Source organism: Calonectris borealis, chromosome 19 (genome assembly GCF_964195595.1).
Source record: "Calonectris borealis chromosome 19, bCalBor7.hap1.2, whole genome shotgun sequence".
In the NCBI taxonomy this organism is placed as follows: domain Eukaryota; kingdom Metazoa; phylum Chordata; class Aves; order Procellariiformes; family Procellariidae; genus Calonectris; species Calonectris borealis.
This window is the reverse complement of record NC_134330.1, coordinates 3,853,146-3,870,741: the sequence shown is the minus strand read 5'-3', so window position 1 is coordinate 3,870,741 and position 17,596 is coordinate 3,853,146. Positions and strand designations below refer to the sequence as shown.

At 38.5% G+C, this 17,596-nt stretch overlaps 1 protein-coding gene across 1 annotated transcript; it reads left to right on the top strand.

Moving 5' to 3' along the window:
- Positions 1–237: 237 nt before the first annotated feature.
- RPS6KB1 (ribosomal protein S6 kinase B1) lies at positions 238–17,242 on the top strand. The gene is made up of 15 exons (XM_075168447.1): positions 238–459; positions 3,886–3,935; positions 5,005–5,125; positions 5,488–5,556; positions 5,997–6,144; positions 6,772–6,829; positions 7,795–7,895; positions 8,848–8,938; positions 9,136–9,226; positions 9,519–9,626; positions 9,903–9,965; positions 10,789–10,866; positions 12,544–12,651; positions 13,256–13,368; positions 13,931–17,242. Exons 1-15 carry the CDS (start codon positions 388–390, stop codon positions 14,166–14,168), a joined length of 1,509 nt encoding a protein of 502 aa, XP_075024548.1. The 5' UTR covers positions 238–387; the 3' UTR covers positions 14,169–17,242.
- The last annotated feature ends 354 nt before the right edge of the window (positions 17,243–17,596 follow it).

The window sequence follows — 17,596 nt, the reverse complement described above, 5'->3', positions numbered from 1 at the left end:
GTCGGGTACAAGGGTCAGCCCTCTGGGCTTCACAAAGGGTTATACGCATGCTCAATCCCAGAGGCTTCGCTGCGCCCTCTGCGCACGCTCCGTGCCAGGAGCAAGGAAGGCGGGCGCGCATTGCGCATGCTCAGCCCCACCACCACGCCCGTCCGCCCAGCGGCTCTCCCTCTGCGCATGCTCAGTGCGGCCCCGGCCAATGCCGGAAGGGGTTGTGCGCCTGCGCGGCGCCCGGAGTCGGGGCGGGGGCGCAGGCGCGCTGAGGCCGGGCAGCCGGTGATGGCGTCCGTGGCGGAGTTGGGGGGTGCGGGCCCATGAGGCGGCCCAGGCCCCGTCCACCCAGCACAGCCAGGAAGGGGCGGCGGCGCCGCGGCTCACACCCGCGCCATGGCGGGCGTGTTCGACATCGACCTGGACCAGCCTGAGGACGCGGGTTCGGACGAGGAGCTGGAGGAGGGGGTGAGAGGGGGGAGCCCGAGCCGGCGCGGCGCGGGGAGGGAGCGGGAGGCCGCTGCGGGGAGCGGCGCCAGGGGCAGGCCTGAGGGGAGGGAGCGGCAGGGCGGCCCGCGGGCCCGCGCCGGGGGGCATCCCGCCGGCGGCCGAGCGGCGCGGCCTGGCGGGGACGCCGCGGAGGCGGGCAGGGGCCGCGCTGCGGATGCGGCGGGGCGGGAGCCGGGCGAGGCGGAGCGCGGCGCCGGCCGCCGCCCTGGCCCGCGCAGGTGAGGCGGCCGCGACCGCGCCCTGCCCGGCGAGAGCCGGCCGCGCTGCCCCGACTGCCGCGCCGGGGGAGGCAGCGCTGCGGCGGCAGCGGGCTCCGCGCCCGGCCCGGGAGGCGGCCGGGGAGTTACGATCCGCGCGAAGGAAGCGCCGTCGCGCCCTTAGCTAGGAGCGGGTTGTAGGAGCGGGCTAGTGGGGCTTCCCCGGCGAGGGCGGCCGGCCAGCGGTTGCGCTCGGCTGGCTGGCTGGGGGGGGCTGCGCCAAACTTGCAGGAGCTTTTCCCCTTGGAAGTTTTGCGTTGGATTTCCTAGCACAAGTGCCGCAGCGGTTTTTTTTTTTTCTTGTCACATGTTTTAACGTCAGTGCAGAAATGCTAATCCTTCTGGAACTGTATAAAGTCGTTGCTCTAGCGGCAAAATTAAAAGCAAAGCTTTAAAATGCTACCTTAGACGTCTGTATGGATCAACGTGCATCTCCATCTCATGCTTTCGTGAACGGTTCACCTTGTAATCTGTAGTTTGTCATTTTGTAATGTTCCTGTAGATTCTGTTAAGGCTTTGGGGGAATTTTATTACGAGATCTCTGTTCATATTTTTCTAGTGCCACTGTTGCTTTTTTATATTGTTTTGTATATTAAACATTTGCTGTTGCTTAAACTGCTACTGCATTTATTTTTTGCTGTTTAAATACTAATGACGGTCTTGGAGTCTTTGCGATAACCAGATACTCTGTATCACAGTGGGAGTACCCACACTGCATATAAACTGTAGAGACATTGACAGCTGAAGGCTTGAACGCTTCTCAACCTGCAGGAAAAAGCACTGTCTGTCACCTCAATAATCAATAAAGTACTTGGCTTAAAAAATATGTCGCTTGCATCACACTGATAATGTTGCCAAGAACAGGTTCTAAGGGGAATGGCAAGAAAGTTGAATTTGTTGTCTCTCATGTTCTAATAATTCAGTCTCAGGGAACAATTAAAAAACTCATAAGTTATTGTGGATTTTAAAAAATTGCTATGACTGCTATTTTTATGGCAGAACTGTGGACATGGATGCACATTGGCAACCTGATTTGTTTTTTAGGTGCCTTTTGGCAAACAGATAAAGGAGGATGAGAGTGGACTTGAAATTAAAACAGAACTGAAAAGCAGGGAATATAAGAGCAGGAAAGAAGGGGAAGCGTCAAGAAAGTGTAAGGGGAAAAATGTTTAACTGAAAGTTACCTCTAGACGTTGTACACGTCTTACAGGGATCAGAAAGACATTGCAGTCAGAGCAGTTGAGATCATTAAACTGGAAGTGAGCAAGGTGTAAAGTCTGGACTATCTTGTTTAATCTCAGTGGTGCTGGTCCCTGGTGCCTCCTGAAAGGTGTAAGCCTAGTAGTAGCAAGAACAGATCAGTTGTAGTTTTGAATAGGCACGGCCATCTAGAAAATCTGAAGAATCGTTTAAATGGAGTTTACTCATAAGCCATATGGTTGTTTGCATTAATTATTATGGTGAAAAAACAGCCTTAATTTTTGTGTTTGTAATAAATGAAACAACAAATATAGACTGAAGGACTGCCAGCCTTCCAGCCAGAATACCATTGCATTTTTTGGTTTTGTGAAATGAGAAGAAATCCTGAAAATAGGGGAATGGTATCTAAAGAGAATTTTGTTCAAGTTAATACTGAGAATGAAAACCAGAGTTCACAGGGGCAAGAATAGCACATATGAACTTTGCCAGAACCATTGGGTAACTTGAGAAGTTGTTCTAGGAACGTGATGGGTGTTTATTCTCCGTGTTTGTTGAATTTTTTTTAATTCGTTTGTTGGCATCTAACGATAGGGTCAAGGGCAGCTTTAGTGGGTTTTATTGTGAAACAGATGTCAGTGAGCTGGATTTCTCGAATAAATGTTATCAAGAGGACATGAGCTAGCAACTCTCTGACCTGGAAACAAAGTTGAACTTTTGGACTCCATAATTGCTTGTGGGGCTAGTAGGTGGAACCAGGAGTTAAATTCCCCTCTAGATCACCCACCAAAATAAACCAGCCTCTGTAAACTTTAATGTTTAATTGGTTTGGAAGCTATTGAAAGTTTCTAATTTTCTTTCGTTGGTGTTTTCACTTATATAATATTTAAAGATGCACTCCTTGGTTTGATCTGCTTTTTGCAGGTCTCGATGTTTCTTTTTCCTTCTGATTCTCTGAATTTCACACGTCACCTAATATATCAATATTCAGCCTGTAGATTCCAGGCTGTTCCTCGCTTACTTGCAGTTGTTATTTTATGTACATATTTTTTAAAATAAAAATGTTCAGGTAAACATTTCAGTAGAAGCTTGCCCATTAAATTCTATTTGCATTCATTCCAGCTGTCTGCTTGGTTTGCTCTTCTTTTGCCATGTAGAGCCACAATTATAGGGAAGTATTATCTTGCATAAGGGATCAAATTGAAAATTCTTTGAAGAAGATATCTCTTCAAAATTGAACTGCATTCTTTAATGGTGACTAATTCTGATATTGAAGTGCTTAAGCCTTCTTTAGTAATATTTGCATGCATTAATCTATTTGAGTGATTATTGGTCAGAAAAGGTATTTAACATCAGAATAAAACTTAATTCTTTCATTACTATTGGGATTTGATTATTATCAATATAGAATAAGAAAACCTTCTCAGTAGATTATTTGTTTCTAGTGCGTATGAATCCCAGTTCATCTCTTCACATAATCTTTACTATTGTTCTAATTTGCATAATACTGTAATAGGATTTTAAAATTCATATATAAGAGCAACTGCAAAAAAAAAAATTCAGTACCTTAACATTTGCAAATTCACTTGGGGGTGCGTGAAATTGTTACCTCTAATATTTAAGTGATTGAGTAACAATGCAGTCAGGTAAAACAGTGGTTCCATGTGTCACCTTTTGAGATATGTGGAAGTATTGCAAATCTTGCACAGAATTTTGTAGATTTCTTATCTTCTGCTGATAAGTTATTATTCCTGACCTTTAGGCTTACTTAATTATATAATATAAATTATAATTGTAGAAATTGTAATAATCTCTATAATTATTATATATATAATTTAAGAAATTGTAAAACACATCAGTGCATTTATTTTTAACGCTGCTTTTTTTCGTTTGTTATAATTAATCTTCCTTCTACCCCTCCCATCCCCAGGGTCAATTAAGTGAGAGCATGGACCATGGAGGAGTTGGCCAATATGACCTGTAAGTTGCTGCTAGAAAATGTTCTGTACCATTCATGCAACTACATATAACTCCTAATTTTGTTGCATTGTTAAGTTAAATAGAAAATTTTGTCATTCTTGTTCAATTTTGAGTTGTTTCTAGTCGTTTCACTATTTCTTCACATTAAAATTTGTGAATTGTATCTTGAAATAAAATAATAATAATAAAAAAAATTTCTGGCGAAACTTGCTGTTGTCTTTTAATCCTTGTTTCTCCTAACATTACCTATCGTACTTGAATAATATTTGTAATATCAATGTAGTGCACTGTCTGCAGAACATTGTATGTTCTGTTCATTTTATGAAGGCTCCAGTTGCAGATTTGCATAGCAGTCTGAAGCAGATGAGAATTCAGAAGTTCTGATTTGAAGTTCAGGAGACAGCTACCTTTAGCATTACTTCATTTACAGATTTCCAGATTGTTTCAGCATACCATGTTGTGAGAAGAAAGCCGTGAAACAGTTCCGTTACATTTACTTTAGCAGGATCAATCTGTTAGTCTTTTGCAGAACTGTAGCATAATTTAGAAGCATCATTAAATTATGGTTCAGTCTTCTTTTGTGGCACGTTCAGGGTTGTGAGACTTTTTTTGTTACAGCTTTTTCTGCAAGATATTTGTGTTGCAGAAGTCTCACCATGACTGTTGGGGCTGCTGAATGTGATTTGAAACTTAAACACACCTTATAGCCTTGCTTTTACTTGAGGTCTTGTAGGAATATCTAAGTCAGTTTGAGGCTTTGGTCTTTTGAACTTAATTCTGGTGTAATACAGAGATTTATTATGCATAAAAATGAAGGGATCTGAAGGAAATCTTGATACTGTAGATCCCCAAAATTTGCAGGTGATCTTTTCTGTGCAAGTTGCAACTTACTGCTTTGCACACACCTAAATAAAATTCCTGATGCTGAGAATTCTCCAGATCTCCAAAGCAGTCATTCATTTATGTCAGATATACTGTATGCTTTGCAGAAAGTAATTCGCTTGCTTACTTTCTTTTGATCATTTTTGAATATCAGGTAGTCTTATATTCTTGTTTCGGTTTTATCCAGTGGCATGGAACATTGTGAAAAATTTGAGATTTCAGAAACTAGTGTAAACAGAGGTCCAGAAAAGATCCGACCAGAGTGCTTTGAGTTACTACGCGTACTTGGCAAAGGTGGCTATGGAAAGGTAAGGAGCTCTTTTCTACAGAAGTAAATCCATTACGCGAAGGGTGGTTAAAGTGCTTGCTTGCTGCCTTTGGCAAGGTCTGATCTTCCCATCCCGTTTTCTGAAAAGTTCGTTCTACCAGAAGGTAACGTCAGGGCTGCCAAGGTTGGTGTCGAGGGACCGAGGTCCCTGGCAGAGTCTCACCAGCTGGTGGCAGTAGAAAATGTCCCAAACTGGTTCTGGTTCCAATCGCTAGCTCTTCTCCTTCAGGCAGCGTCACAGTTTGTAGGTGATCTCATCCCTCTTTCGCAGAACTTTGTTTTTAACTTAAGATGTCTAATGCAGTCATAATATGTGATTGCTTTTGTATTGGTGTTGTATAGGTATTTCAAGTACGAAAAGTAACTGGAGCAAACACCGGGAAAATATTTGCCATGAAAGTTCTTAAAAAGGTAACCTGGATGTTCACATTTCACTACTGACTGAATCTAAAAAAATCTATCCCTCCCTTTAGCTGTTCCAATTATCTAATTATATAATATACCTAAAATTAAACTTTATGTGATATATACAGTTGTTATCCAGGTACAGTTGGAATTATAATTAGTCTTTAACTAAATTGTTCTGTCTGTGTAGTTCTTAGCAGCTAATTTAAATAGCTCAGGAGGTTCCTTCCAACCGAAATTATTGTACGATTCTATGAAATAAATAAAGAATTAAACTGCCACAAGAAACCTGTCATGTTATGTATATATCATGGTGAAATTTTCTTTTTTTATTATGTTGTTGAATCATATGTAGTGTTATGATTTGTAAACTCAGAAGGGACTTAAATATAAAAGTCTGCCTTGTTTAGCATGTGCTTGTGCTCACATATCTCTGCTTTTTGTAGGCAATGATTGTAAGGAATGCAAAGGATACAGCTCATACAAAAGCAGAGCGGAATATACTGGAGGAAGTGAAACATCCCTTCATTGTAGACTTAATTTATGCCTTTCAGACTGGTGGAAAACTCTACCTCATCCTTGAGTATCTCAGTGGTCAGTATATGAAATTTGAGAATTTGGATTTCTTATTCTACTTATAAAAAGCCAGCTAACTGTTGGCATGGTGTCTTGAAAATGTAAAATAGGTTAGCATTAAGAATACATAGAATAACATAAATAAACCTTCTAATTCAATAAAATAAATGAAACATAAAATAGTTATTTTTCATGACAGTACAGGAGAGGAAGATTTTTAATACCTTTTCTTCCATCAGGCTTGTAATTCCTGTATGTTACACTTAGATCCTATGCAGTCATACAGAGTACCTGAGGTTTTAGTCCTTGCAGGTTCTTTGTGAAACAAGAAACTGTTATCTTTATTTCACGGATAGAAACAGACACAGATGAGAAGCAATTTGCTCGAGTTACAACAATAGGAAAAAACGGACAGAAACGCTGTTATTTTTTTCAGCACGCTGTTTTGGTTTCTTTTGGCATTTCTTTAGTTGATAGAATTCTGAGAGTAACAGAATAGTAAATTCTCAGTTATTTTTTGTGAAACAACTTTCTGTGGAGCAGGACAGAACCTGTTGCTTATAGTTTTTCTAGAAAATAAGACTTTTGACTGACTAAAAATTATAGAATGCATAATAGAGTATAATCTCATTTTTCTCATGACAGGAGGAGAACTATTTATGCAGTTAGAGAGAGAAGGGATATTTATGGAAGACACAGCTTGGTAAGTGAAACTATTTTGGTAAATTAATAGGTTTGGGGTTTTTTTTTCCGAGTGCTTAAATAGTATATTCTGACTTGAAAAACTATAACTACTCATTCATTTCTTAGTCTAGTGAAAAGAGCAGTTAACTGGGTTTTGGGAGGACGTATGTGTTCTGTACTTACCGGTTTGTGCCAGTGTTACTACAGAAGAGGGTCCATTGCTGGTTGCTGAGTGAGGCTGTATTACATAGGGTTGTGGTAAAGGAGGTATTTTGGGTGTGGGAGAAAAGGCTGCGAAAGACTTGCTGTAAATGCAATTTTTTTTGTTCTTGATCCATACAAAATTTTACCAGCCAGTTACAGAATTTCCAAGTCACTGTAATGGCTGTATTCTAATGATCAGATGTGTGAAGTGATAAAGGTAATTATGCTAATGAAGAAGAAAAAGCCTTTTAAATAGTGATATTCTACATATAAAAAAGTTGAAATTATCCCTTATTGATTAGGCTTCACACAACTGAATACAGTTGTATCTTCCTACAGGGCATGCCGATAATGCCTTAGAAAAGCTTTGATGTACATATGGGACTGTAGTACTATTCCACAGATAGCACTCCGGGTGCTGCCAGTTACCCTCTTAGCTTCATTTTTTTTTTCTTCAACTTTGCCATCTAGATGTGGTAATACAGATTGAAGTATATTTTAAACACCAACTGGTAAATTCAGATTCCTCCAAATACATTCATGATAAGATAGCTACTGAACAGGTAAACCTAATGCTAATGGCGTAATTTTGTAGTTCATCTTGGAGTCTGTATGCCTTGGCAAACCAACCTCAAAGGCATCACTGTTTCTCTCTTTATTCTCTCATACACTTCTAATGATACTTTCAAGGAATCGTTGTTATGTATGCAATAGTCTTGGTGCTTAAGATGCTTTGCATGATTGAATATGTCTAATTTTGTGGCATATGTTTCCCTTCAGCTTTTACTTGGCAGAAATCTCAATGGCACTGGGGCACTTGCATCAAAAAGGAATCATCTACCGTGATCTGAAGCCAGAAAATATCATGCTTAATCATCAAGGTAGAAATATAGTAACAGTTACGTTGCCAATCATTTGGAAACAATTCTTCAAAGGTCACAACACTTCACTCTTACGTGAATTTCCTTAGAACAATGGCATGTTCGTTATCACTCTTGGTATAACTGAAGAATTGCCAAAGCTAATTGCTTGCCCTTAAACACAGTTTCTTCGGCTTGAATAGGCCACAGCAAGCTCCAAGTTCCATATGTATAGACACAGGCATTTTTTGAATGGTTGACTTGCTATTTCTGCAGCTCTGAAATTTTTCCTCTACTGGGTCATTGTAAAGTACGTAAAGATCTGTGTCTTCAGTGTAGCATCAGTGACATTGAGTAATGGAGATGACTGAAGATGTTAGGAAAGGTAATATAGGTAGGATGCCAAATCATCTGTAGCTGAAATGACTTACCTAGCTGTTGACACTTCATGTGACAGTAGCAGCAATTCCTGAATGCACTATCACATTGACTATAGGACACTGATTAGTCGGGCAATCTGTACCATCCAGTATTTTCATGTTATCTTAAAAAACTTACTTAGTCTAAGTCTTTGTACTGAATTATTCAGGACACTTTACAATTTGTTGAAGGTGGTTCTCTGAACTTTGAGGAAAGCAGTAAAATTCGATAGCCTACTTTCTTATCTGAATGATGCTCTACAATCTTTATGTTTAAATACATTTGTCTATATGTGAATAAGTTTTGGTAGTTTGTCTTGTTTCTCTTCACCAAGAGGCAACACTTTCTTATGAAGGTAAAATGCAGAGGTTTTGTCTGTAAGTGTGATTACCTTATTCTGTTTTATGACTCTATTGCTTTGTCAGACCATTGAAGATATCTGGCAGTAGTTCAGAGTTATTACATACCCATGTTAAAAATTCCTATTTTTTAATGTTACTTACACAAATGTCAGAATTCTGGCAAGTCTTAAATTTTATATATTTAATTTCAGGTCATGTAAAATTGACTGACTTCGGATTATGTAAAGAATCTATTCACGATGGAACAGTCACACACACATTCTGTGGAACAATTGAATACATGTGAGCTGCATGATGAAATAGAAAAGTATTACTCTGGGGGTAATGGCTAAATTTTGCCTTTTTTAACTGATGGTTCATATGTTCAGTCACTTACGGAAATTTTACTTGATAAATATGGTTTTGTTTGAAAAATAGTAGTCAGAATTAGTACTAAGCTTGTTAAAATACGTTCATATTTTCAATTTTTCTGATTATAGGGCCCCTGAAATCCTGATGAGGAGTGGGCATAATCGTGCTGTGGACTGGTGGAGTTTGGGGGCATTAATGTATGACATGCTGACTGGAGCAGTAGGTGCACAGTTATAATCGCATGTATTTCTCTTCGTAGCTTTTGTAGTTACCTGTATGCTAATTCAGATGCATGTATAGACACGTATATATACAAACTGCAAGTAAGAAATGTAACTAAAATACGGCTACACTTATGTTGACTACAGTCATGAGCTGCTCTCAAGTTATTTGGAAATCCCATTTGCAGTAATTTTATCTGCTTTATAAATTACTGAAGTGAGTTTTGTGTACACAAATAAGAGACCTGAACAAGTCCTGTTTTTCCTCCCATTACAATGGTGCTTTCTAGCCTCCTTTCACTGGGGAGAACAGAAAGAAAACAATTGACAAGATTCTCAAGTGTAAACTCAACTTGCCTCCCTACCTCACACAAGAAGCCAGAGATCTGCTTAAAAAGGTAGAATTTTAATGAATGTCAGTACTACATGTGTACGTAGAGAATACAAATATAATGATACCACTATGGCTATTCAACCCATGCTTGTTTTACTACTAAGTCAGTCTTGTTTTTGCAAGGTACAGAAAGTGATTTTCCTTGAAAATACAATTGTTTTCTAACGAATGCAGATTTTCTGATTGTTCTGTATTCATTCAAATGATGATTCATGTCAGCAATAGTCTGGTCATAACAGCATAACTAATTTTTCTTTTTTGGATGTTATTTCTCCTTAAGCTGCTAAAAAGAAATGCTGCCTCACGTCTAGGAGCTGGTCCTGGAGATGCTGGAGAAGTTCAGGTAACTTTTGCTTAGCTCAAGAATTCTTAAATTATCTCATTGAAAATAAAACAGCTTTGAGGATACATCGGGGAAGGAGAGTATGTCTGTCTTGAAGTGTAATGAGCAAAAAGGCAGCCACATGTGACAACTGATCAAAATTTGAATGCTTTAAAGCTTAATGAAAGCAGCTGTCTACCTATTTCATAATTTGAGATTTGGAAAATAACTTTTATTCTTTAGCTCTGTCTTCTAGCAGACCTTTTTTACTAGTTGCACAATGCTAATTGTACAGTCAACCATGTAAGAGCAATGATACTCCAGCAGTCTGACGAAAAACCCGCTAGCCCTTGTGTTTAGTGCAGCTCTTTCAAGGGAAACATTCAGTGTTGCATAGTTAAAGCTAAGGCAGAGGTCTAGTTCCTATTGCTTCCAGCTTGACTTTTTTTGTGGTGAGATTAACAATGTACTAGAGAGTCCTCCTTATTTCACGGTTCTGATAATTTGTCATTAATACAGTGTTTTGTCATTATTTTTAGATATCTAACTTTTAAGGTTGAAAAATGTAGAGGTTTTTGCATGTCAACTGACTTTTTCTATAATACTTTCAAGGACAACATGATAGGGACGTAAGTTGTCTGACTTGGAGGTATGGTATCAATTTTCAGCTCTTCCAGCTACTCTGATGTAGTGCTGCAGAATATATTACACTAGACCCATATGTGATTTTGGAAAGAAAGACACCACAGAGAGGGTCTTAAAAGAACACGCTTCTTATTAATTCTTAAATTTCTGTGATTTCAGAGGGTGGATTATGACTCTCTGCTATTGCTAACTCTTGTAGGCTCACCCGTTCTTCAGACACATTAACTGGGATGAGCTGTTGGCACGAAAGGTGGAACCTCCTTTTAAACCCTTATTGGTACGTACTCAGAATGCTCAGATATTCCTTGTATGCCTTTAGGAAGGGTCTTAAACAATGTGGAATCTAAAACTTAGAAACATTCACACTTACAAACTGGAGTGCCATTGATTTCTGGTACTTTAAATAGTTAAATGCATCAACTTAGTTACTGGTTCTCAGATTGGCTCTTGTCAAATTAAAGATGGCAGATCTGCCACTTGGTCTACCACCGACCTACCGGATCTATGCAGATTTTTTTTCTGAGAACTGATGCTGTATCAACATTGAAAAAAACTCTTAAGTCTCCACACAGTATGAAATACTGGCTGTCACGAGCATGCTATTCTGCCGTATTACTCTGTAGTCATGGTACTCATCTGTCACTGGAATAGGATCTTGCTTTTTTATGTGAGATGGTGGCAAAAATCAGCTAAGAGCTAATTTATCCTTCTGTTTAGTCTCCTGGAGGAAGAAGGTTCTGCTTCAGTTCTAATTCCTCCTGCTTCTAATCTATAGGTTAAGCAGACTTGCAAGTGCACTTATCTCTGAATTTTTGCTTCTAAACATTATACAGTAAGTCAGTGCTTAGTTGAAACTAAGATGATACTAGGAAGAAAATTAACTCTATCCTAGCCAAAACCAGGACATAAGAAAAAGTAAATGAAGTCACCTAATTAAGCATTTTGTATGTTTGCTTATTAATATTTACAATGCATCTTGTGCATTATAGGCAGTAATTAAAGTTTACCTCAAACCAGCGATGTGATGAATAAGCCTTTATTATCCTATCTTATATTTTGATGGTGTGGGGTGTGTGTCTTTTTTTCCCTCTGGGTACAATTAGCTACAGCAGCAATGCATATTGCCACCCCGATAGTTCCTGACTACCAAAAATCTCACTTTAAGTTGACTCAGGCATCACTTATATTGAGCATACTGCAGCATGGGGACTCCAGACCTTTTTTCCTCACCGTTCTGAATGAAATTCAGAATGACACAAGACTGATATTTCCAAATGAATTATCTGAAGATAGTTTTGGATTTTTCTGTTATTAGCAAATTTTATGAAAGGTACTTGTACAAACCAGATGGTTTTTGAAAATGTGCTTCCGTGGTTGCATGAAGGCCTGCACAAATGAATACATACTGCCTTTTCAGTTACACTTACGAATGAGAGAGGGGATCTTGGAATTATGTCTGTTGTTCTTTGACTGAATTAAACAATGTTCTTCATAGTCACTTACTCCAGAGTTGTCATCTATTCCTCACAATATAAACACTTCTGTATCTGCAAAAATGGGATGACATTATCTGGAGAGGCTTCCAAAAACTAATAGTTGCAACTGTTCTATACTGGTTGTGACGAGGGCTAAACTTGCAAGAAACTGGCATTGTATTTCTAAAAGTTTTTGTTTGTAATTTGAGATTTTTTTTTTAAAGGCATCTTTTTAATTTGTGTTCCTTTTTGATCCATAATTTTTGCCCCTCCCCCTTGCCTTTATTTCTCAGTGTCAGTGCCCATAGTGACCTCCCACTGGCAGCGACAGGATTCCGACACCACTCCAGGGTTTTACTACAGCAGAGCTCTGCCAAAAACCTATGGAATGAACTCCATCCAGAGGCTACACTGATCACCGCTAAGCCATTTGGTTGATATCTGTAATATAAACCCTTAATCATTTTGTTTTTGCAAAGCAATCTGAAGAGGATGTGAGCCAGTTTGATTCAAAGTTTACACGTCAGACACCTGTTGATAGCCCAGATGACTCTACTCTCAGTGAAAGTGCCAACCAGGTCTTTCTGGTAAGTGAGCCAGGGACGAGTGTGTAATGACTGTGGCGAGGTACATTGTGTTACTGGGAAACAGTAGGGCATTTCAGGTAAATTAATTCCATTGAATCTCAACACCTGATAATTGAAGCAAACTGTCATAATTTTAAACACACATTCTGCAACAGGTTTGAAATGTTTAAGGGCTTTGAAAATACTTAGTTTGACTATTGCTGACGTTTTCTTTATATAGATAAAACAGCCAACAAACGTTGCTTACTTTCTGAAATGTCAGCATTCTAATTCATAGTTGCATTATGAACCCTGGACATGTCATTGCTTTCATAGTCATGCAGAGAGAACAATGTCCATTCTATAGATCAAAATTAATTAAATTGAGTACGCCTTTAGGAATCTGTGACTGCAGAAATATCTGGGGTGTGCAGGCACCCGGGTGAGGAACTCCCTAAAGTCCTGCTGTTTGCACACTTCAGGAAGTGAGTAGAAGTTCGTATGTCTACATTTACTCTCCTTTTTGTAATTTTCATTTACTATTTCATGCCAATCATAACTGCACAAGTGATTATAAATGTAAATGTTGCCTGTAAGTTACAGCGCATTCATTCCTGTTTTGCAGGGTTTTACGTATGTGGCTCCATCTGTACTTGAAAGCGTAAAAGAAAAATTTTCTTTTGAACCAAAAATTCGATCACCTCGCAGATTCATAGGTAGCCCTAGGACACCAGTCAGGTATCTTTTTTTTTTTTTTTTTTCTTTTTTTGTAATAAACTTTTTGGTAAGTAGTTGAAATAGATCTGCAGTAGAAATAAAAAATGCGGCCTCTCTTCTCAGTAAGCCCATCACTTCCATTAGAAGTGCAGCATCGATCCTATTTTACAAACCACATTATTAGAGACAAATCTATGGTGTTTGGCAGCACAGGAAGTACTAATTTGCTTGCTGTTCAACGCTGATACAGCCTCACAGCCCGGTGACTTTGGTACACCATTCCTCTAGAACTGTTTTAGAACATCCTAAGTACTTATGTGCCGCTAAAGAATCATGTTAGTACAGAAAATTCCTTCTGCAATCATCTAGAAATATATCCTCACTACTCAAATGAGAGAATTTTACTTTACAAGAGACTGTGATAGAAGCTAGACATGGAAACTTTCTCAAACTTCTGCAAGTGGAAGGAAGAATTATAAATGCTTCTCGATAGGCATTTGAGTTCAGCTTCCTGCAGAGTAAAGGACATACCTTGGTGCTGTGTATCTCTTCATCTCTGATTTTTATATTTCTTGTTTTAAAGCCCTGTAAAGTTTTCCCCTGGGGAATTCTGGGGAAGAGGTGCTTCTGCCAGCGCATCAAATACTCAGACACCTGTGGAGTATCCAATGGAGACAAGTGGAATAGAACAAATGGATGTGACAGTCTGTGGAGAGGCCTCAGCACCACTTCCAATCCGGCAACCAAACTCTGGGCCATATAAAAAACAAGCTTTTCCCATGATTTCCAAACGACCAGAGCACTTGCGCATGAATCTATGACAACACAATTTTTTTAAGCCTTTGAAGGTGGAAAACAAAGAACGGACATAAGCCCCCTTGAAGTTGAAATAAGAGGGCTTGTATGGTTTACTTTTAAAAAGTGACAGTATCAAAGAGTCAGTCATTGCACAGAGCGACTTGGAAAGCAAAGAAAAATGGATTTTTTTCTGTCAATCAATGGTGCATAAAAAACTTTAGAAAATGGTATTGCAGAACTCTAGGCACATCATCTAACTGATTTGCAGTGACATCTTCTCACCTTATCAAGGATTTTTCAGCTTGATAGCTTGAAACTGACAGTATTAAGGGTCAGGATGTTGCTTCAGAATCACTGGTCTAGTGGTGAATGTGTCAAGGAGGGTTAGCCCTTTCACTAGGCAAAGTATGAAATGCCTATATGCTTGCGTCTGAGGAATAATTAGCATGCAAGCTTGGTTAAGCTGTTTCCTACAATGGAGTGGAATCAAAGATGAAAGATAAAATTAATTGGTATTTCACATTCAAAACATAATGAGTTTTTTATATATATAAAAATATATATTTTTCAAATAGATTTTTTGATTCAGCTCATTATGGAAAGTATCCCAAAATTAAAAATGCAAAATAATTGGTTGCTGTGAAGAAAGTAAAGGCTCTAGTTCTGATTCTTCTCCTCATGAGACAACAAATCAGTAAGCGAATCACTCAATTACCAGCTTGGCAATGTGGGGTGGGAGAGAACTGTTTCACTTGCTTACCCAGCTGAAATACCTGTTCCTGCAAAGACAAACGGATCTAATCAAATGGCAATGCTGCTATGTTCTAGGCTTAACTGGAAGCCATGGGCTCACACACGTCCTGCTTATTTCATCCTTGTCCTCAGCAGACATTTCACTGGGAAACATCACTTTTGTATACGCTAGTCACTTAGATGGAGACAGCTGAATACGTTCAGATTCTTACCCATATAAAAGATCAGGAAAAAGTACATCGGAATACAAGGTCAGTAGAAACATATAGGAAATACCACAGGAAACATATACAAATTCTACATCGTATAAGGAAATAAATCTTTTTGTAGCCAGTGGGTAAGAATTTGAGGATTTTTTTTAAATAAAATTTTGCTTATGGGAGTTCCCTGCCATTATACATTTCTAAATTTATCAACATTTTTTTCTATGCTGGGGCAATAAATTTGCTGATTGTATGAGAAAAGTGTTAAATGGCCTTTCAGTGAATGTCTTCCACAGTGGGTCAGAACTTTAGCAACTTAATTTAGGAAAAATGTTCTAAGGACACTATTTATGTTTTTGAAATTGTCACAATCTGTACAAATGACTTACAGGTACAAAGAATAAAATAAAGGTAACTTTACCTTACTTAAATACTTCCTGCCTTAAAGAAAGCATTTCCATGAACATAGCTGGTGAAAGGGTTAATATCTGCAGAGCTTTACACTAGTTAGAGTGTGTATGGTGTGTGCGTGTGTGTATATGATCATGCAACTGCATACAAGTCCTGTCACTTTTTGCCTGCCACACGTTGCATTATCTTTAGTCAAACTGTGCAAAGTCTACTTCTAGTGTTTCACAACAGTAGGGATTTTTTTATAGATTCTGCTTACTCGGTGTATACTGAATCTTTTTGAGCCATAGGATCCAAGCCATAAAACTCTCTAAGCATGCTGAATCCAATCAGAGTGCTGTTTTCGAAAATTTGCAAGTCGGAAGGATTCATCAATATCTTGTTGATACTAACAAAGAACCAACAAAAAAGATGGTTATGATTGAGCAAAAGTTAGTATTTTCTTTTTCTTCCTGATAAGCTTTTTGTTGGAAATTTTCTTTTTTTAGTTTTATAAGAAAAATCAAGTTACCTTATAGTGACATAAATTGTACTGGAAGATTGCCATTTTTCATTTGGTAATACGGCCACTGGTGACATGTTGTGAAACTGAAATCGAAGTGCTCATGTGTGTTTGTATTATGCATATTTGCAAATACGCAACACTTCAAGCAGTGCCTCTCTGTGCCACCTGTTAATATAGGTTTCCTAACATGTTTACTGAGTATAAAGGAACGTAGTTTAAAAAAAAAATTTTTTTTTGGGGGCAGATCTCTCTTGGTCCTAGTTACAGCTAACAGTTGCGTTTTGGTTGGCTGGATATAACTGTCCAGTAGAACTGGTTTAATATGGCTGGCAAGAATGGCAAGAGTTGTTTGTCTGAGTTCACTGATTAATTAGAGATACAATTCATTGGTTTTCAAATTAAATTTCGTGTACTGTCAATGTTTCATCCCATAGATTATAAGTTTAATTCCCTACCATGACTGTGAAACTTTTGGAGTGTGACTCAGACAGCAAGCACACACTATGCAATATGGTTTATCCTGTATTTATTTGTAAAAATATCAGACATAGATCCTCTATATATATATAATAGTGTCAAAATTACTAGTCGTGAACTAAGGGGAGTGGAGTTCTAGCTCCTGTCTGGCTATTTCAGATAAGTGCAGAATGCATTGAATATTGGAGAGCTTAACAAGTGCTTTCTTTTGTTCATTTAAAAATGTCTTAAATTTTTCATTAGAGTATAGAATCTTATTTTTTTTATTTTGTACAAGCTGCGCTTTTTTAATTATAATCACTGAAAAATTCACTATAATTTGATTTTATAGGATTTTTGTAGCATTACAAAAATATAGTAAAACTGAGGTTAATACCTGTTGTGGCTAACCATATAAAAGTATTAAATCTTAAACTTGAACAAAAGTCATATTTTTTTTTTACTAGATGTTAAATTGGGGAATATTTTGTTCTGCAGGTCATTATTACAAAAGGTTTATAGGTCAGCCGTGTTACCAGCAGTTTTTCTTTTCCCATTTGATGCAGAAACTATTCTGGTATAAGATATTCAGAATTTCATAATTTTTCTCTGTGGGAGTGATGCATACATTTGATGCCATTCGTGTACTAAATTGTAATTTTGGGAATGCTGGAATAATTCCTACCAAGACTGTCTTAATTGTGCCATCTGACATTTGAATGTCATCCTGGTATTAGCTCATAATAAAAGATAAAAATAAATGAGTCAATTGTTCTTTTGAATATCACTTTTTTTTGTCTTGCTATCTAAAAGCGGAACTGCTGGAGAACAGTTAATATTTGAGTCCACTCTAACTATACAGTGGATGTTTACTTTGGGTCTATTCTCTTTTTAGTATTAACTCCCAACCTGCTCTCACTGTTAATCAAAAAGTGCATCAAACATTGAGGGAGACTACTGTTGTTCTTAGGACAGATGCTTGGGGTTTGGTTGGTTTTTACAAATTCTACCTCTACAGCGGGGTAGTTGCTGTTTCATTTTCCCAGCTTAGAGGGAAATCCTTTACCCTAACGGGTCAAGGAGGAGGAGAAGTTATTAAGAACAAGGCAAATTACTTAAATAT

What these genes read in the sequence shown, in the direction of transcription:
- RPS6KB1 (XM_075168447.1), top strand. Translation starts at nt 388, where the DNA reads ATGGCGGGCGTGTTCGACATCGACCTGGACCAGCCTGAGGACGCGGGT. An exon ending in TATCATGCTTAATCATCAAG is followed by an intron (nt 7,896 to 8,847) that starts GTAGAAATATAG and finishes ATTTAATTTCAG; the next exon opens with GTCATGTAAAATTGACTGAC. An exon ending in TGTGGAACAATTGAATACAT is followed by an intron (nt 8,939 to 9,135) that starts GTGAGCTGCATG and finishes TTCTGATTATAG; the next exon opens with GGCCCCTGAAATCCTGATGA.